Source organism: Perca fluviatilis, chromosome 8 (assembly GCF_010015445.1).
Source record: "Perca fluviatilis chromosome 8, GENO_Pfluv_1.0, whole genome shotgun sequence".
NCBI lineage: Eukaryota > Metazoa > Chordata > Actinopteri > Perciformes > Percidae > Perca > Perca fluviatilis.
In genome coordinates, this window is record NC_053119.1 from 12,737,608 (window position 1) to 12,759,379 (window position 21,772).

The following is a 21,772-nucleotide window of genomic DNA, read 5'->3' on the forward strand; positions in this document are numbered from 1 at the left end:
ATTTTTCTTTTATTCTTGTTTTAGCCTTCATGGTTTAACACCAAATGAACCAAATAAAGCACGAGATCAGACTGTTAATTGAAATTATGATAATACAACATTAAAGTTGTGGTTACAACCATTTTCCACACATATAATTTAAATTAATTAATTAATTAAAATTATCTTTGCTACTGACATGAATATGGCAGTGCATTATTTGGCAATTTCATACATTTTAAACATGAACCTTTTTTTGTCTGCTCAATTTGGAAGCAAGAGTTTCTCTAAAGTTGAAAAGCTAAAGTTTGTGTCCCGCAGCTATTCTATCTGTCTATGTCTTAGACAAAACAAAGCATGAATTAGACCTAACACTTCCATGAGCCAATAAGGCTGTACGGTACAGCTGCATTTTCACTTTTTTTGCACTGCAGGCTGAATGGGAGCTATAGATTGGAGGGGACTTGGAGCTCCTCCTCCTGACATGTCTGTATGGACAAACGCTTTGTCCCTTTGGGTGTCAGGCCTGTTACATGGGCATTGTCTTAGTTGTGCAGCAAACTAAGAGGAACTTTATTTACAAAGCTGTCTAAGAAGACGAAGTTCAGCATGCATTTTCTGTCCCAACAAAGCCCAACAGGTGGGTTTGGTTACTTTTTTTGAGCATGACGTCTGTGTGTAGAAACAGAGGTGGAATAAGACATGTATGATTTGTTTTGTATTTGTCTTGGCAGGAGTATAGTAAATTCTACTGGTCTAGTTTGCTTTAGTTTATTGTAGTCACGCTTTATTTGACATTATTGCTACACAAAAATGGACACTATTCAATAAGAATACATTATGTTATACTGTAGATTGTTTTGAAACGTCAAAATGTTATTTTGAAAAGTTTATTTCAACCTGAAGGTGAGACTCCTATAAAGCTATTATTTTGGCAGCGCATTTCCTGACACTGACCTTGGCTTTTTCACCACAGTTTAAGGCAAAAATATCTATCTTTAAGGTTTTCTAAAATGTGTATATAACAGGTGACAGAGGCAACAGCCAGGTCTAAATTCTGAGCCCATAATTACTACTCATGTTTGTTACCTTACAGGTGCAAGGTTTCCACTCAATAAGTCATAATCAGACCAATCTGATCTTGTGGGATTTTAAATTGATTTATTTCTGTACGTGTCTGCAAACATTATAAAATATTATAGTAATAATAGTAGCCTATTTTTGTTTAAGATATATAATAATATTATATCTGAATCTGAATCTGGCATGCTCTCCAATGTATGTAAAGGTAAAAAGTCCTGAAAAAAGTTTTTAAAAAGCTAAAAGATTTCATGAAAATCTTCACATATTAATAATAACTGATTTTCTGCAACTTATCCAAGTTATCTCTTTTAGCATTGTGCCCTGCCGCACCTCACCAATCCTCTAAACTTTTGCATTGTTCCACACACACAGGAACAGATGAACCAGCACCTAATCTAGTCCCTTCTCTCAGTGCACAGAGAGAACAGACAATATCAGCCACATTAGAGCAGCTGCTGCTCCCACGGAGTCCCTGATTTGAGAGGCAAGATCTATCCCGACAGGGCTTAGCCAGACTTCCTTATCAACTCGGATTATTTTATTTGGAGGCATTTTGGGTTAAGTTCAGTCTCATACGCAAGACTCAAACTAAAAGAAGTTTATTTTACTTTGCTATTGAAGCCTACTTGTAAACCCCTCTCACAGGATATGTGTTGTGAGCAGTATAACTAAACAGTGATTTAGAGGCCTGAAATATATACATATAAAGTATTTTTTTTTTTTATCCTTTTAAAGCAAAATGTTCCACATTTCCAGAAATACTCTTATTATGAGCTCTCTGGTGGAGAGTTAGGCCTAGATGAAAAGACCAATACCACTCTCGTCTGAAGCTACACCAGCAGCCGGTTAGCTTAGTTTAGCATAAATGGGGAACAGGGAAACAGCTAGTCCCCTCTGTCCAACAGTGACAAAATCTGCCTACCAACACCGAGCAGAACCTTTTTGTTCTTACACTTTTGTTTTTACGGATTCAACAAACAAGATAACGTGTTCATTGGTGGGCTTTAGAGGTGGTGGCAGGACGACTTTTCATCATTGGACAGAGCCAGGCTAGCTGTTTCCCCCTGTTTCCAGTCTTTGCCCTAAGCTAAACTATTGTCTGCTGGCTGTTGCTTTTCTATTTAATGGACCAACAAGAGTGATATCAATCCTCTCATCTAACTCTCTGTAAGAAAGCCAATAAACGTTTATCCCAAAATGTTGAAATATTCCTTTAATCATTTGGTGATCCTCTCATATTTGTCTTGTGAACCCTTTGGGAGTCCTGACCACCAGGTTCAGAACTATAAGACAGCAAAAACATCTCAAGTATCTAACTCACTATGCTTTCAGTGACGTATGTAAATGTAATTTCTTTGATTCTCTTCATTTAGCTCATTGGAGCACACACTGCTACCTGGCATGTGTATTTATCATGATTGCCTGGTCTGGACCAGCTTCTCCCCTTCATGCCCCTCCAGTGACAACAGGACTCCGCTCTGCTTTCTCTGCCACACGAACCAACAGCGTAGTGGGGGGCAAGCAGAAGGCAGTGACCTTCGACAGGCTCATGGTCAACATTGGAGGGGATTTCAATCCAGACACCGGTCACTTCCGCTGCCGCATCCCCGGGGCTTACTACTTCTCTTTCTCCGTGGGGAAATTTCCAAAGAAGATGCTCTCTGTGATACTGGTGAAGAATGGAGAGGAGGTGCAGGCTATAGCGTATGATGACTACCGCAAGAAAGGGAGGAAAGTTCAAAGCCAAAGCATAATGATCACTTTGAAGGAAATGGACACAGTGTGGCTGCTTTTACAACAGAGTCCTCAATATGCCTTGTACAGCAATGCTGGCCCTTACATCACCTTCTCTGGTTACCTCGTCTATGCTGACATCTCCCCAACCGGCTACATCAGCAACCACCTGTCCCCATCAGGGCTGTCCTACCCACAGTGTCCCCCTCAGGCTGATCCCTTGGCCAGAGGTCTGACGTCAGAGCAGCCACGGTCTGCCTTCTCTGTGGCACGGACATCCACACTCATGGGTCAGAGTATAAGGCAGCAGGACAAGCCACCTCTGACCTTTGATGTGGAATACGTCAACATCGGGGGGCATTTCAACAAAACCTCAGGCCTGTTCACCTGTCGCTTCCCAGGAGCTTACTTCTTCGCCTTCACAGTGGGAAAACACCCTCGTAAGGCTGTTTCTGTGAAGCTGATGACCGGGAAGGGCGAGGTGCAGGCAATGGTGTTTGATGAGGACACTTCGAAGAGACGGGAGATGCAAAGTCAGAGCTTGCTGCTGTCTCTCCGCCGGGGCGACAATGTGTGGCTGTACAGTCAGCAGGATGAGCGCTATGCTGTCTACAGCAACCAGGGGAGGTACACCACCTTTTCTGGCTTCCTGGTTTATCTTGAAGCAGAAACACTCCCACCTCCCACCACCCAGGACAGAACTCAACTCTAAATGTCTTTACCCTTCATAACACAATCTGATGTTTATGTAGAAAATCTGTAGATTATTTTCTATGTGGATAGAGCAGGAAAAACAAATCTGTGGTCAGTAATAGTGTAACTACATTTAGCCTACTGCTTTGTTTCTTTGTTTTTTGTTTATTTTCTCTAGTGTGAATAATGTAACTCCAGGGATAACAGTTGCTGCCAAATTTCTCCACAAGATGGTGCTATGATACAATTATGGACACTGACCAGCATGCAACGTGGTTATTTTTGTCCGCAAGACATGGCAACAAGAAAAGTTGTGTTTATGTAACAACTTGTCAATTAAGTAATACAATTGGGGGTTTGGTTTACAGATAGATTTATTTTTCAAATTCTTTGTATTTAGATGTTTTTAAAAGCTTTTTCTTTTTTTACATGTACAAATTATTATTGCATGGCAAAGAATATTATGTAAATGATGTATAGTTTATCAAAATCTACTTACTGTAAAAATTAGATTTAGAGATACATCATGGTCATGTGAGTGATAGTCATAATATGGAACCTTTTATTGTAGATACATCTGTACTGTATATCTTATGATGTTAAATGTGCATTAGTTTAATATGTGCAAAAAACTAAATAAATTCATACACTTCAACAAATTCAAAAGGTCTTGTTTCTTCTAAGTCCAATGCTAATGATACAGTCTATTTCATTCACTGTCAGTTAAATGAATGCTGTTGGCGCTGAAGTGCCGAAAAGTTTGCTGCTGTAACTGATGACATTACTTTCACATATACACAGTTCTCAAAATATGAATCCTCCCCACAGATATTACTACTACTACTGTTACCAGTGGTGGGGGAGTTGCTGCTGCAGCAACTATTAAAGCTTTTGCTACAGTCATGCCTACTTCAACTACAGCAATAATAGCAGGATACCATAAATGAAGATAGATATAAAGAGAAAGAGCTTTACAAAAAGGAAAATGGAGAAACCATTTACCAATTTACAACCCTATAATGTACAAATTAAAAATGGTCAAAAGCAGTGTTAAATATTCTTTAATTATAGAAAATTGGCCAAACGTACAAAAACACAGCTATGGTCCTGTAATTGATTTGCATTTGTTCTGATACCCACTGAAATGAAATATTAGCAGAGGGTTAAATATAGGCATAACATAAAAAAGGCGTAGGAAGTCATTGTTTTTGTTAGTTGTTGCAGGTTATATAGTGGAAGTGGAAGACCACATTTTATCAGGGAAACCCTTAGCTATTAATATTTTTACAATGTTTTGGGGTAATTTGAACATATTTCAGTTTAGTTTATTTAGACAGTTTCAGAAAGATTAAAGAGAAACATTAATCATTATTTTCCACAAGTAGCAGATGTTATGTCTGTATGTCTACTCATTAATAGTAATATAACAGGTATGAAAATATTCTGAAGAATGTTCCAACCTAAACCTTTTTCTGTTACTCTTGTTATTTATTGAAAACATACAACTTGTGTGTATTTACAGCAAGTAGCCTTTGTAGCAAGTACTATGAGTTTCACAAATAAAAAATAAGTGTAGCCATTTTTAAACTAAATGTAATCTAAACTTTACACTTCTTATTAGCACCTTTGCTTTGAATAAGTTTCAGTGTTTGTACTTGTCAAGCTAATCACATTGGGACTTCAAGATGTTTATCCTGAGGTAAACAGTAAACAGAAGTGTGCCAAATCCCATCCCTTGAAGAGTTTCCTCTTTGCACTGAGAACTCTCTTACTATTTCAAACATCTCAACAATGAGACCAGTCTGAGTTGGCTGACTCACACAGTAGATAGACATGAAGATGCTGTGAGCCCTAAAAAAAACCATGAGCAGAATAAACACAAACCATTCAGCCATTCACTGATACATTCACTGATGTATGACTAATGCCATCAACAGGTCACATTACATCCTCACATCATCCAGTATAAATATGCACTGTAGTTGGACCATGACTTTGTCTTGCAAGTTGAAATGTTCATGTTATCATCCCTAGGTTAGCGCTTTCTTCGCTATTCCTGGTGTGTCACTGCACATCCCAGATCTCACAGAGCAGCGGTGTAAATTTTTGGTCGTTCATTCTCCAGGATGTTAGCATCTCTGCGTGGTAGTGGTTGAGTGTTCTCAGCTCCGTCAGACGGCCCAGGAGACGAGCAAAGTACTGTGGGTCCTGTGGGTGTTGCAGGACACACAGCTTCCTCAGCACGACCAGCATGGTCTCCTGAAGTCTCTCCACAGCCTGATAATCCTTCACGTAAGGCCGATCTGGAGAGGATGATACATTAGCCTTTTAGAATATAAAAAAACTTACTTCTGGATCATTGAAAGCTGTTGATGCTGGCTCACCTGGTGTCAGGATGGTTACGGCGGTTAGAAGAGCCTGTTCCTCCTGCACCATTTGGAGTTCATCGATGCTTTTGTAAAAGTTGAACATGGGTGTCATGAATTCCTCTGACATACCTGAAGAAAAGGATGCATTCAATTCATTAATTACCGTTGCTTTAGCATATAAACAGTACTACATTTACAATGCCTTAGTCTGGATCAAAGATAAGTTGTTACAATACACAACAAAACGGTAGAGGGAAAGTCTTACATTTTAAAGCTAAAGTGCAAAGGGGGATTACAAAACATGATGGACTCTTCAGAAGAGGTAATTATCTTCACTCAAGCTTCTGTGCGCGAAAGTCGCCGGACGACACCTTTTTGTAAACATAGCCATACTGAGAAATACAGACTTGATCAGAGCTGATAGGCTTAATCAGCTTTGTTTCAACTAATTTGGCAATGGCTTGAATGTAACGGATGTCTATTATTATAAATAAATAATATATAAAGTTATATTTTGAAATGGAACAGTTTTAAATCTGCTGTAGCAATCTATTTATATTAACTGGGAATCTTTCACCAAATGTTTAAAGGTCCCATGGCATGAAAATTTCAATTTATGAGTTTTTTTAACATTAATATGAGTTTCCCCAGCCTGCCTATGGTCCCCCAGTGGCTAGAAATGGCGATAGGTGTAAACCGAGCCCTGGGTATCCTGCTCTGCCTTTGAGAAAATGAAAGCTCAGATGGGCCGATCTGGAATCTTGCTCCTTATGAGGTCATAAGGAGCAAGATTACCCCCCCTTTCTCTGTTTTGCCCGCCCAGAGAATTTGGCCCACCCATGAGAGAGAGAGAGACATCATGGCTTTCAAACAAGCAAAGTGGCAGTTGGTCAAGGCCACCCCCTCTCCTCCTCAATAGCATTTAAAGCAACAGACACAGAAATGGCACATCCTAAGGAGCTCATTGTGGGACTGGCTCTAGTGGCTGTAATTCTGCACCAAGGCTGAATTTTGGGAAAGAGACTTCAGATACAGTATTAGGGGACCACTAAGGTCTATATAAAAGCATCCAAAAAGCAGCATGTCATGGGACCTTTAAACTTGAACATTGTTAACTGACTTTCTCTGATGTTTAACTTTTAAAATAAGAGGTGATCTGTATCTGTATGCAGATGATGTTAGTTTGTATAGTGCTCATATGATAAACTGTCATGTGTCCAATGCGGTGCAGGACAAAGAACATTCAACACAGTCAAAACACTGCACAAGAACAAGTATAGTTGTTGTATCTGGTACAATGCATGTACAGAACATGCAGAAGGAAGAGCAGTAAAAGAGTAGAAAAAGCTTGTGTTACATAACAATCTGCACTTTGAACCCTGACATTCAACAGTCCTCCCTAATCTGCATTATTGTTAATCTATTTGATCAACAGGGAAATAAACCCAAGCTTACATAGAAGGTGAGCAGCAAGTCTAGTTCTCCACAGCGGGAGGAGGAGAAATTTAAGAAAGAAGTTAAGGAGAATGATAAAAAAGGGGGAAGAAAAAGAGAACACAGCAAAATATTTTTGCCTATGTTTATGAATATACTGTCCAAAATAGTATGGACCTGAGTGGTAAGCTGGGGATGGATCAGTGTAATATTGTACATTATTCCACAAGAAGATTGCAACTGAAATACTTTGATTGTATTGTGTTTTAACTCCGCTTTGATTATATATTTCCTGGTCATAACAATAGTTGCAATGCAGTAGGATCCGTCATCATTCACCTCTAAACAGGGGAACAATTTTGGGGAGCCCTTAAGCATATAACAAACATAAACTTCTCTGTTGCTCTACTTTAGGTAATGATTAAGTAATAAATAAGGATGATTATTACAAACTGCTCTCTATATAGTTTCAAATGTTTGCTCTTGCACACTGGCAACATTTCCTACTTTCGACGCTCTGCAAACAAGCTGAGGGTGTCTGTCTGCTCGGACGCATCATCAAGCATTCAAAAATGCCAGTGGGGCTCAGAGGGAGAGAAGTGGACAATAGCACTCTTGATGTTTTGATAAGGAACAATGGTCTCTTCAGACAGCTTTGCTCCCTTATTCTCCCAGACTGGCCTTTAGTGTGAATGTCTCATATCCCCACTATTCACACCAGAGCTGCACCGAGGGACCCAGTGACTCACACACACACACACACACACACACACACACACACACACACACACACACACACACACACACACACACACACACACACACACACACACACACATACACACACACACACACACACTCCTGCCATCACTGTCTGTCTAACTGTCCAACCTGATTGACATAATGACACCTCCCATACATATAAATGATTTCTTAAAACCACCAAGCAGTAAACTATTTGATATGGGAGTTATGTGTAAACAGTGAGGCTGCTAAAAACAAACGTACAGTATATGTGTGTGGTTTAAGAAATTAAACCCAATGCTACTGAAGAGCTTGGTATGCTTTGAATGCTCTTCTTCTTCTACCTGTCAGCATGGCCACACACACACATGCCTAAACTGAGTGAAACTATACCCAGTGAGGGTGTGTGTGTGCATGTGTAACCTACACCCAGCCAGAGATCAACAGGTCAGCACACATCTCCCGGCTGCATCACACAGATCAGGCGGATCAATTATTAAAGCAGGATAAGACTAGACCTGGCTGCAGGTGGAACTACAAATGTCTTGATGCTGCATGTGCAGCCTGCTGGTAGAGCAAAAGCACCAAAGACACATGAAGGTAATGAATTAGGAGTAAACGTGTTCTAGTTCCACACTTTAAAATCATTTGGATTATTTAGCGTGATGCAAGTTTAGAGGAGTGAGTCAGTGCCTTACATTTTTACAGATAACTTCAGTTGACTCACCACTATTGCGTACCCTCTCCTTTAAAACTTCCTTGTATCCGTTGGGCATCCTTTTGCTGAGAACCTGAGCTGAGCGTAGAAACATGGCTTCCACAGCCGAACCCTTCAGCAGAGCGATCTGATCCTCACGATCCAGAGAGAGAAAGCCTGCCAGACCACCCATTACATACAGCATTATGTTATCATCCATTGTCTTAGTATAATAAAAGTCTATATTCTATAAGATACTAGGAAACAGTACCTGGAATATTTTTTGTAAACTCCACCAGAACTTGAACTTGATTTGTTGCCATTTCTGTCAATAGGAGGAAGTTTTCCTCTGCGCTGTACTGTTCTTGAAGCTGTAGGAGAAACAACAAGAGTTAACAGTACTGAAAAAAATTAGATCAACAGAGAGAAGACTGATCAAGCTACTCCACCAGTAGTTGGTTACACCAACTACATTTAGTAGCTATAGCGGCATCAGAGGTCTGAATGGTCCAAGTGAAGCGTCTTTCTGTACTGGCTTTGAGCTGCACTCTCTGTTGCCAGTTTTCAGGAACTCATCTATTGGATCTTTCATCCATTCATTCATTCAACCTTTTATTTATCCTTGAAAGATCCTCAAAAGATCAATGTCCATAATTAAAATAGTGTGAAGAAAAGCAAAGTTTGAAGTGATATTGAGGATGATATACCAGCTTTTTGGTCACGTCTTGAGGAATTTGATGTCTGTTGTAAGCATCTACGATGGATTTCACGAGCGCCTGCTGCTCTTTGGTGATTTCAACTTTTTCCTGAACGGAAAAAAAGTCACAGTTTATATGACGCAGTGAATTTGGAGAAAAAATGAAGGTGGAAAAACTGCAAATTCCCAAGACACGACACAGGTTGTGATTACCTTTGACAGTTTAGTGGTTGAGGTGACCTGTTTGTTGTCTGTGTTGTCCGCCCCCTCTGTCTCGTCTCCAGTCGACTGTCCCGGGGAGGCCTTGGTGTTCTTCCGCAGCCTTTTAGACTTACACTGGATCTCTGTCAGCAGGCCTGCCAGCGGTGATGAAGGCTTCACTATGTATGTTAAATACCTCACAGCTCTTTATTCAACAGCATTTGTAAATGTTCTGTTTCATTTATCATAAGGCCATATTAACATTAGTACCAATACTGCAAAGTGGAGTGAGAATCTTAACTGTAATGTTCTACCATTAATACTTTAACATCATATAGTATATTATATTCAGTGTAACGTAATCCATACATGTCAGTGATGCGTTTTAACGCGTCAGTGATCCATAAATAACAGCTTACATTTAAATCATTGATTTATTGTCTTGTTTCATTCAATTCGAATTCAATTAGTTTCTGTTTTTATAATCTAATTATGTTTTTTTTTCTAACAGTAAAAAAAAAAGTTTTTACTTTTACTGTAGCACTGGCCATATTTTCCATTAATTGAAAAAATATTTTTACTTCACCATCCTTTATTAACTTTATAACTTGTTCTAATGCTAATGCATGAATGCAAAACTTTGTTAGTCCTTTAAATTTCTATACAAAAAGAATTTCAAGACTTTAGAGGAAACCAATCTCTCCAGTGAATTAGCATCCGTCTTTTCACACTATGACCGAAAAAATGTCTAATTTGTTGAGCCCTTATTGCTCCAGCGGGTAGAGTCATGAATGCCTGCCACCCTGCAATATTCATCACAACTTGCCTGAACTATTTATGAGCAACAGGAGTCCAGTCCGTCATCCTGTTCTTTTAAACTGACAGCTCTTAATAGACCCAATAACTAATCATACATACATCATACACCAAAAGTACATGTTCACATTTACAAGTTCTGTTCCTCACATTAAGGTATGCTCAGCTTATAGAAAATACAGAAGACGTTCCCAAATAGAAATGTTTTAAGAAAACAACACTTCATAGCAAATTCCTTTTAATGACTGCAGCCACTTTGAAGGTGTTAATTCCTCTAAATGGAGCTTAAGGTGGCTTAACTGGTTCTATTCCTGTAACAGTAACACAAGCTGCACCTTTCTATTGTGTGATATAAGCCATGTCAGAATAGAAAATGGGGGCTCACCACAACAGCTTTGTAATTTTTATAATTAAACTGGTAATATACTGTATTGATTATACATAATTTTTTTTTTTTTTTTTTTTTTTTTTTTTTTTTTTTTTTTTTTTTTTTTTTTTTTTTTTGTGTGTGTGTGTGTGTGTGTGTGTGTGTGTGTGTGTGTGTGTGTGTAGACGGTGCAAATCAGCTTGAATTGATGCATCATAGAAAAGTACAAATGTGTCTACAAGTCATTAATCTCCCATCACATTGATTATTTACTGACTTTTGCGGCATCCTGTCAGTATGACCATGAACCAGAGTCTCTTAACCATCAATGATACTCACATTCAGCCAGCATGCCCATCTCCTTGCACTTTCTTAGCCGACACTCCTGGCATTTTCGGCGCATGTACATGTCCATCTCACAGTTTCCGCCACTCTTGCATTTGTACACAGCGTTCTTGGTTATGCTCCGTCTGAAAAAACCTGAACATGGTCGACAAAAAGAGGTATTATCATGGGCCAGGTACAGAAGATGTTGATACAAAGCCAAGACATTTTGTACATTAGTATTTTCTGATGGGCCACACTATAATATGGTGGTGGGAAGTACATTCACCTATTTAACGTTAAAATAACAGCTTCAAAATTGTATTGACACTACACTGACTTGTAATAGAGAGAATGGTGCCTCTGTCATTCCGAACTGTGTCCGGATTGCTTCTTCTTTCTTCCAACGTGCGTGCAAAGTGCGTTCGCACAAATAAACGCGAAAATAAACGACAGGCTGGAGACCGTCCATCTTGCCTGATCTAGTAGTAGTATCTTCTGTGTTGTATTAATGCACACTTCATTTCTTATTAGCAAATTCGACTTCGGTGAAAGTTTTTATCATGTTACATAATGTTAACAGCGACTAGTTAAAAATAGTATCGGCTAAGTAGGTCTAATTACAAAGCAAAGAAATACCAATGTTATACAATGTTGCTTTAAGTAGCCTACTGTTTGAAAATCACTTCCAGAAGTACTTGTACATTATTTGCATTTATTACTAATTCAATGGAAATACCTCTGCTCCGGTGCATTTGACTTTGCATTTATCTTATAAATGTTATGTTGTTACCTCCATATCAGCCAACATCAACAGTTAATAGCTGCTTACACAAAAAATGTAACAGGAATTATAATAAAATAATAATAAATATACAGTATATATTGATACAACACTTCAGAAGAGCCCATTCTGCATATCAATTGGTCATAGTTTTGATACTTAAATCTGTATTAACAGTTTTGTTTGGGTTTTGTTGGCCACTAGGGGGCAGCAGAAACAAGCTGTACACTACACTGACATATTATCTATCACCTTCCCAAACAATTGTCCATGTACACATCCAGCAGACACAGAGCAAGATTATCGTTCATCTGGAGTCTTGTTTCTGGCAACCTGATGAATGTAAGTCCAATTTGTACTGTCCTTTAAGCTCTGTTTTTGGTTTCCAACAACTCCTAAGGGAAACATCTGGCTCTTTAGCTACTAAGCGCTCTGTTATGTTCATCAGCTAGTCGCTAACTATGTCTGTCTGCCGTCTACCTGTGCAGATAGTGTGTGCAGTTGTTTTTTAGAAGTCTTTCACTGCTGGAGCTCAAAACAACGCTGATGAGAGAGGTGAGAATGACCAGTGGTGGAAGATGTATTTAGATCCTTTATTTAAGTAAAAGTACTAAAACCACACTGTAAAAACAAACTCAGTTACAAGTAAAAGTCCTGCAGTGAAAATGTTACTAAAGTAAAAGTATGTAAGTATCATCAGGAAAATGTACTTTAAGTATTAAAGTAAAAGTACTCAATGCAGAAAAATCCTCACGTTTTAGAAACCGGAAACAATCAAAACAATTCTTTCAATCAAGTGTTTAATGGGCTAATCATTTAGCTGTACTTGTTGACCTATATATTGTTGGGTAGTTTAATTCATAATAAAACCTTGTATTTTCATAAAGTAGATGTGTTTTGTGTGCAAAAATCTTAATTTGTAAAGTAACTAGTAACTAAAGCTGTCAGATTTATGAAGTGGAGTAAAAAGTACAATATTTTTCTCAAAAATGTAGTGGAGTAGAAGAAGAAAGTAGCATAAAAAGAGACCACAAGTACCACAAATTTGTACTTAAGTACAGTACTTGAGTAAATGTACTTAGTTACATTCCACCACTAAGAATGACCCATGTTGAAGGCCGGAGAACCAAAACAATGAGACACTAAAATGCTCCGTAGAGTTGGGGCGAACGAGCAGCAGAGTCAGGTGATAATTCTCTGTAGGTACGAGTGACACCTTTCACATACACATAATCAGGGTGCGCTTTTGATCATGTACAACAAAACAAAACATGCAAGAATGAAATCCCCCTTGCAATACCATGGATATAGTGCCACTCGGCCAGGCATGCCAAACACTTAAATATGCACTTAAGTATTCAATGGAAATGAAAAGCACTTTCAAGCAAGAGAGCGGAGTTCACTTTGTGGCGAAAACAAAATAAATACTTTCACCCAAGAAACGCTTGTTCGTTCCTCGGGAATGTCTTAGGAGGCTGAGGTCCATCATAACCAAAACCTCACGTCACATGAGCTTTTTCCCCTCCGCCACTAGCCTTATTAACAAGGCCCGGAAACCACCCTGACTCTCCACCTGGCTCTTCATGCCACTGTTCTCTCTCTGCTGTAATGCTCTTTGCTCTTTATTTTCTTTTATTTTAATTTTTTTTAATTTAATTTTTTTTATTCTATCTTTATTTTTAATTTAATTTAATACATACTGTGTACATATACTTATACTTATATTGTTTATACCTATACTTATATTGTTTAATATTCCATTTAGAGAACACCAAAACAAATTCCTTGTATGTGTTAAAAAACGTACTTGGCAATGAAACCCTTTCTGATTCTGATTCTGATTCTGATTAATCCAAATCATGATCTTATTCCTAAACTTAGTTGTTTTGTTGCCTAAACTTAACTGTGATCACTGCATGGCTAAACTCCACTACCATGGCCCATGAAAGGTCCATTATCTGGCGGCTGTCGGCCCCCCAAACCAACCTAATCACCCCCAAAAAACCCCCCCCCCCCCCCCCCCCCCCCCCCCCCCCGAACAAAAAAAAAAAAAAAAAAACTTGCTTCCTTCTGATTTTATCGTTATATCGCACTAAAGACCATTCACGTTACAGCACTTTATTCAGTTTAAAATACTTATATTTTAGCTATATAATGGTCTATTGGTGAAGTAGCATTTATTTATACATATAGACCAGAAAGGGGGAAATCCCACGCATAATCAATTGAGCCATTGCCACCAGTGTTTAATAAATAATCCTTCTGCACTTAACTTGAGCACACTTATTAATTCAGAACTTTTTGAGAGTTTTTTCTCATTGTGGTATTTCTACTTTTACATAAGTACATAATCTGATCTTTTTTAAAAAAATAATTTCTCAGTATGTATTTCATGCAGCTTTCCACTTATTAAACCAGATAAGGATAACATGGCAAGGTGATATAAATGAAATTCGTAGGTTACACAGTGTTAATAATGTCAATGAGAGAATCCTGTGAACCCGGCTGCAATGTCCCAGACAGGAAGAGCAGCAGGGCAAAACACACAAAAAACACACACACACACACACACACACACACACACACACACACACACACACACACACACACACACACACACACACACACACTCACACACGTGCAGAATAACTTTGGAACAGTTATTAGACATTCTGACATAGAACATTTAGCAGAATGCATTAGCGTAACTGAGCTCAGGTTGCTTCTGCTTTGTACGGCAGAAAGCTGAGAGGGAACCCAATCTGGCAGCAGAACCGGGTAGACCTGTGCCTATTCTCAGTCAAACGGCAAGACAGGCCAGCTGCCGCACTCCTGGCATTGTCCAACCTCACAGTGTGGAATTACACTCATATCCATTCACCCGGTGGTTTGGCAGGAATCACAGCAAATTCACATTGCCATAAAAACACAGCTAAAGGCCACGATTCCGCTGTCACCAAGTGGATCATATTTACATGGAGAAGGGTTGTAAAATGACCATAATACTTTCGTCTATCCTTTGTTCTCTTTAAATTGGCCTCCATATTTTCTTCAGCTTGAGAAGTCACAGTCAGACCTGAACTTGATGTACTGTAAGATTGCATGGATTTACTGCCTGTCCCCGGCATGTAATTAAATGTTATCAATAGCAGTATGCTACAGTGTACAGCAGTAGTAGTAATCGTTGTAAAGTATGATTAAACAACCCTTAATCAGTTTTTATCAACAGCACACAAACCAGGAACAAGGAAATCAGATGCAGCACAGAAGCATATTCCTGAAAAAGAACTGTCACTTTTCTGCACAAACGGCATGACCAAAGCTTTTATATTAATTACAAATGACAAATGATCATGTGTTTATTACTCTTCACTAGTTGCTGTTTGGACTTTAGATATTAACATCCCTTTCAAAGTCAACAGCTAAAGACATAACGTTATTTTGTGGGGCAAATGTGATACTGACATACATCTGTAGAATTACATTTCTACTTTGCTGTTTGAACCCCTCCCATCTGGCAGGTGGCTGCGGTCTATCGGGACCAAAACCTCACGCCATAAAAACAGTTACTTCCCCTCTGCAGTCAGCCTCAATAACAAGGCCCCAGACCCTTACTGACATTGAATCTTAATCCGACATTCTCCTCCACTATATACCTGTCCTCTGCACATTCTATATATCCCGAACCTTTGCACATCCCTCAACATTTTTTTGCACATCCATACAGCCTCTTTTTTCTTAAAGGTGCCCCGTCACACGTATTTCATTACTTTGTGGTGATGTCTGAAGTTCTACCATGGACTCTGTAACATTTTTTTGTGGAAAAAATGCCTTGGTTACCTTGTTTCAAGCCATTCTAGCATGCTATAGAAAGCCTGCAGGAAGACTCAGCTCGATTTGTGCCAGTTCTCATTAATATTCAATGAGCTAAGCTGCATGACTCTGGTTGGCTAACAGCTAGCCAATGAGAGCCTGGCTATCAGCATCCTTTACCCAGCGCAACTGGGTGAGTTCATGAATAGTAATGAGCTCAGGCAACACCACGTCAGACTGACCAGCTTTTGTAATTGGCCTGATTTCTCCACATATTTCTTTTCAGTGACTAGAGCTGACAGAGGAGGTAGCAGTTCATGTTCACATTCACGACATAACTGAACCACATAACTGAAGCTTTAGTCAGCCCTGTGAAAAGCTGTTATAGATACACTTCCAAGTTAACACAGCATTGGTGCAATAGCCTGTATATCCTATGGGTTAATGTGTAATTGTTATGTATTTTTGTATCTCTTTTATATTTTTATACTGTATTGTGTGTTATATGGACCTTGGTCTGCAATAAAGTTTTATTATAACACAGACACATATGGACCTAACATATTTCAAAAAAATACAAGTAAAAATGATTTTGTGTGGCAGGGCACCTTTAATGTTAAATAGTTATATATGTATGTGTTATTTGTTTGTGTATTTATTGTTTGTTTATTTCATATTAATGTTTAATATGTTTATGTATGCACCAACAACCAAGGCAAATTCCTCATAAGTGCTACTTACCTGGAAATGAATCCCTTCTGATTCTAATTTCTGATTCTGACTCTTTGTCTGTGCCTGTACATTAAACCATACAAACACAAACATTCACACTTTGCATTTTGCATGCAAATGCAAGCAAATCTGCCAGAACAGAGCAGAGTAAAAATCACATATAACTGTTCTGCATTTAAACTCCAGCGCATTTGTGTCACTACAGCACCGCTTTCCTCACCTTTACATCCCTCACAGGTAAGAGCGTTATAGTGGTATCCAGAGGCCTTGTCTCCACACACCACACACAGTTCCTCCCCTTTGACCCTTCCAGCCTGCGACATGTGCCGGGTCCTCTTGCACACAGCAGGCACCACAGCAGACACATCCTCCATCTCAGCATCAAAGCTGACCTCCAGCGGTCCTTTCCTCAGTTCATATATCCCCGTGTGTGAATACCATTCATCTCCATTGTACTGTGGGTAGTAGTTCTGACTGGAGTAGTATGGTGTGGAAGACATGGTCGGCTCTATGCACGGGTATTGCATGCTTGGATAGCTGGTGAAGGGTAAGATGTCGGGATCCTGCAGGAGAGGGCTTCCTTGATCTGCCAGAATATCTAAGAGGAAGGAGAAGGATTATAAAAGCATGAAAGAAAAAAATAATTTGTGTAACCTTCCCGCTATTCGGATCTGCTCCACAATTTCATGAGTTCGTATTATCCCATGCTACACCCTTCCACTAAGTTTCATGAAAATCGGGCTAGTAGTTTTTCCATAATTCTGCTGACAAACAGACAAACAAACCAGCAAACCTAGCCGAAAACATAACCTCCTTGGCGGAGCTAAATATGGAACCAAATAATGTCAGCTGAGAAAACTCATTCTGCTGACATTGATTTTAAGATGTGGTTGAAAGCTTTGAAAAAAGCTTGTGAAAGGAACTTGAGTTAAGCAGCATGTCTGCTTTCTATGTTTCATGTTGTATCTTGTGCTTGGTGAGCCAAAGACAAATTTACAACCTAGTGGACAATAAAGACATATTTTATTCTATTAAACAACCCATTACAAAGTAACTTTCACACCTAGTAAAATTGATATTACCTAGCCTCATATAACTTGGACTAAGCTCGTCAGAAAGCAGTTAAATACCAAAGGCTCGAAATCACCTGTTTGTGACAGGGGGCTTCACAGTCTGTGCAACATTAACTTCCTATCATGAAAACCACAAGACAGTTTTATTTCAAGTGCATCCCTGCAGAAGCTTGTTAGACTTGAAACTGGCTCAGCAGTAGTAGGTAACCCTCACAACACATATTATAAACCTATAAATGATTAACAGCTCTCTTGCTCAGAGCACAGTGTGCCTTTTAAGAATGACACGTAACCTCCATTTCAAACAAGATGGCACTTTTGAAATGGATACAATAATAGTTTTATATGGCAGGATTACAGGTTTGTTCCAGAAGTATGGCATTTCACAACATGAAATTCCCTTTGAAAACAGCAGCAGGGGGATGGTTTCAAAGACCATGTGTAGTCTATGAGAATAATCCCTTAAATCAATTCTGTCATTTCCTGACACACTCAACACTAATGCAACTCCTGTAAAGTATATGTAACACTGACCTCTTGAAGACTTGGTCTGGACCATGGCCATCTCTGTGCAACCAAACACACAAACTATTCAGAGTCTTTAGTCTCTGATCCCAACAGTCCAGCTGTGTTTTGTAGACCAGTCCTTCCTTCGCTTCTAACTAACAAATCAGCTTCCATTTATTTCTTTTGATGGGAAAGATGGGAGAACGGCAGATCAAGTACTGAACTCCTTGGCGCTTGCTTGAGAAATCCCAAGAGGAGCAAAGGTTGCCACGGCTACTCATTAACCACAAAGTCACATTTACTGACATCGTCCCAAGTAGCTGGCTATGATATGTATAGTCATTTCCAGATTTGGGCAATGGTACCAACTGACTGCTACTGTATGGTGAGATTGTAAAATATTTATCATGTGCATCCATACATTTTCTTTTGCAGGTGCAGGGTATTTATTTTCCGCCTACATGTTTGTATTTTCTTTCAAATTTTAGATCAGATTGGTTTAGAAATATCTAGATTTATCAAGGATTGTGACAGCCAAACATTTTTGTAAGACGCCTTATCAGATAAACTCTGTACTGTTCCCCTTTGACTAACCGTCATGTTCAAAATGTGTTAAGATTAATTGATTATTTAAAAGTGCAACAGTGATCCTGGAATAATGTTCAGTTTTTCGTCTTGTTTTTTCTTTTTCTTTTTTCGGTTGGCTCAGTCAACGTTGCATTTGTACCACAACCACTTGGAGTGACAGAAGATGGACATTTCAAACATTGATCTGTTATTTTTGCTTGCTACATGTATTTCACTTCCCTGCTTTTTTGCTAACTGGTTTGCAGCACGTGGTGTTATGTTACAACTCACTTGGACAGGTTGGAGGTGTGTCTTGTGCAGTCAGCCTATAATAGCAGTTAGTTGATTGGTTGTTGTGACAATAAATGTACGGATCATCCTCTCACCAAACTATTTGTAATCGTATTTGCATGGACAGAAACTATATATAGGACTATTTCTATATATTTTTTCTATATATTTAACTTTTCTCCTGTGTAAGTGTGTGTGAATTTATTGTTATGCTTTAGTTACTTATGATTTTAAATGTCGATGGTACATTTACATGAATTATTTCCAGAAACTGTTGGATGGATTGCCATGAAAATTGGTTCAGACAGTTTACCTTTAGGATCACTTGTAATAACTTCCAGTTTCGCATAACCAAAATGGCAATGGCCAAATGCCAAACTTGAGGCTTCAAGACCGATTCCTTCTCCTTTAGCGTTAATGATAAACAGTGAGTGTAAATGTCCTATACTCTTTTATGATTAAACATTACATAATTTTTTTTTTAAATAAACTGGGTCTCCATGTATCAAACATTGAGAAATTGCAAAAAAGAAACACCAGGAGAATAAATAGAGTTACACTAAATGCTTCAGCACTGAACTCACCATCCATTGAGTCCCATAATGAGCTCAGAGCACTATAAATAATGAAGCTGATATAATGCTGGAAGAAGTGCATTACAAACGGATGGTAAACTAAGACCTGCTCAAAAAAAGGAGAGTGAGCTAAGCGTTGACAGAAGCAACAGCAAATACATACACGCAAAAAAAGAAGAAAAAAACAGTAAGGCTTAACATTGCTGACAAACCCATTATTACATTCCAGAAGCACATCTCTTTTCACGTTGCATAGCTGACACACAACATTTCAAGAACTGTTCACATGGTCCAAAGTAAGCTACATAAAGTTCAGTTTGCTTGCACAGAGGGAGTATGATCAACGCGGGTTGCAGGAAAAGTAAAGTCAGGTTTACAAAGTTTACCTTTAGGATCACTTGTAATAACTTCCGGTTTCGCATAACCAAAATGGCAATGGCCAAATGCCAAACTTGAGGCTTCAAAACTGTAGTCCACAAACCAATGGGTGACGTCACCGTGCAGTATTTTTTACAGTCTATGCTGTGAGCATGTTAGCATCCATTAGCATTTAGCTCAAAACACCACTGTGGGGCTGTAGACTCTTCTTTCTGTGAGCTGCCAAGTAGACTTACCAAACAAGTGGGGGCTCTCTGAGATAGAGAATTCATCGCTGGGTGGGATTGGTCCCACCACATTGATGTCGGGGCACCACTCATTCATTCAGGATGGTCGTCGGGCACCAACTCAGAAAACTCAGATTGGACTGGGTAGTGGTAAAGGTAGGTTTCTGTTTACTTCTGTAACAAGCATAAAAAATAATGTGATTGGTAAAGCATTGAGAAAAACTTTTGGATACCCTTATACTGTAGGTCTGCAGGATCTTCTGAAACCTGCATCGCAATGTAATTAAACATCAGCCTCGGAGTCTCTGCATTAACACAACTGACAGGTCTTCTCTCCCACACATGGATAAGATGTTCAGTAACTGCATGCAGGGAGGTGGGGGATGAAGGTCAGGCAACAGCAAGGCCTTCCTAAGAGCGTGTCACAGAAAGAATATTTTCTTTCTACCTCCTGTCAGAATAGTTTTTTTCACAGTCACATTACATATTTAAATACACATTCGTTAGGGCTCAGGATGTTTCACAAAATCCTCGTCGTCTTTTGTAATATAATTTTGCTAAACATTATTTATGCGAGCCTTCAGTCTTAGTTAGCGATGGTAAAACCTGAACTGTAGATTGTAGCTTAAGGTATAACGTGAATAACAGACACATTTTTAAACTTGTCCACAACATGGGAACATGTGAAACATTACTTTTATAGACTTCACCTGCCACATTTTTTTTTAATTAACTCAGTATAATTTCCCCTGAGATCCAAAAGCAACCCACAAGGATTCAGAAACCTCCAGTCCAATCTAACAACCCACACAACAGCCAAACATACCTCAGATACAGTGGCACGCCGCAGGCTCATAAGAAGTCACCTGCTCAGCAGTGAACATGAAATATGTTCAGACTCAATCTCATAGTTCTTACCTTTTCCCAGTCAGTTAATGTTAAATTCCTGCCCGCTAACTTTCCTCTTTTTCAGTCTTGTTTCTGATATCCATGCCGTGAGTTACAGCTCAATCAATATTTGCTCATGAACATTAAGCTGCTTGTGTCTGGGCTCCAGTGAGAGCATGTGTGACTAGTTGAGGTCAGGGAGAAATGGATGGTGGTTATTAATTAAACTGCCCATTCCTGTCCATGTCATCCTGCCTCCAAAAAAAATCCCTCTTTATCTCACCAAGACAAGAGGCTGCCTCATGAATTCTCCAGCAGACCAGAAATCCCCCCCCCCCCACACACACACACAAACATCACACATTGAACATGGATCCTGTCATTAGCAAACAGCTGGTGTTACATTTTTTTTTTCGTTGACTAAAAACAGAACATCATGGTGTCTTCTCTTCCCTGCAACAGTTAGGACAGGAAGAAATTGAGGTTATTATAAAAAAAAAAAACATCTGAAAGCAGACTTTGGCAATCATTGCCATCTGTCCTTGAACTAATCAAAGCTATTTTATCATGTCACTGCAGTGTGCAGTACCAGTCTGCACCACATTTGTTTATAACGGCACTTTCATACCTCAGCGTACCTGTCCTGTTGTCTTTGCAACTCTAAAATGGACTCACACACAGGAAATCAAGTCATTCTCGTCTTTATAAGCCTTAATTTGTCAAAAAAAAAACAATGGTTTAATCATTGATGGGTTGTTGCTACATCCAAAGAGGCCCTTCTGAGTCAACAGACAGTCTC

At 39.1% G+C, this 21,772-nt stretch overlaps 2 protein-coding genes across 5 annotated transcripts; one reads left to right on the forward strand and one right to left on the reverse strand.

Annotated features, from left to right (window-relative positions):
• Positions 1-482: 482 nt before the first annotated feature.
• Positions 483-4,155, forward strand: c1qtnf13 (C1q and TNF related 13). Its single transcript, XM_039809447.1, has 2 exons — positions 483-619; positions 2,436-4,155. Exons 1-2 carry the CDS (start codon positions 589-591, stop codon positions 3,506-3,508), a joined length of 1,104 nt encoding a protein of 367 aa, XP_039665381.1. The 5' UTR covers positions 483-588; the 3' UTR covers positions 3,509-4,155.
• Positions 4,156-4,534: 379 nt separating this feature from the next.
• nr1h4 (nuclear receptor subfamily 1, group H, member 4) lies at positions 4,535-21,184 on the reverse strand. Of its 4 annotated transcripts, none has more exons than XM_039809442.1 (10): positions 21,004-21,184; positions 20,095-20,259; positions 16,688-17,065; positions 11,154-11,294; positions 9,644-9,810; positions 9,441-9,539; positions 9,005-9,104; positions 8,764-8,910; positions 5,874-5,987; positions 4,535-5,792 (listed from the first exon to the last, which is right to left on the reverse strand). In XM_039809442.1, the coding sequence occupies exons 2-10, from the start codon at positions 20,180-20,182 to the stop codon at positions 5,554-5,556; spliced, it is 1,473 nt and encodes a 490-aa protein (XP_039665376.1). In that variant the 5' UTR covers positions 20,183-20,259; positions 21,004-21,184; the 3' UTR covers positions 4,535-5,553. The 4 variants fall into 4 exon arrangements, with proteins under 4 accessions (XP_039665376.1, XP_039665377.1, XP_039665379.1 ...); XM_039809443.1 differs by having other exon boundaries at positions 5,554-5,792; positions 9,644-9,786; positions 21,004-21,183; XM_039809445.1 differs by lacking the exons at positions 20,095-20,259; positions 21,004-21,184 and adding an exon at positions 18,075-19,281 and having other exon boundaries at positions 5,554-5,792.
• Positions 21,185-21,772: the final 588 nt, after the last annotated feature.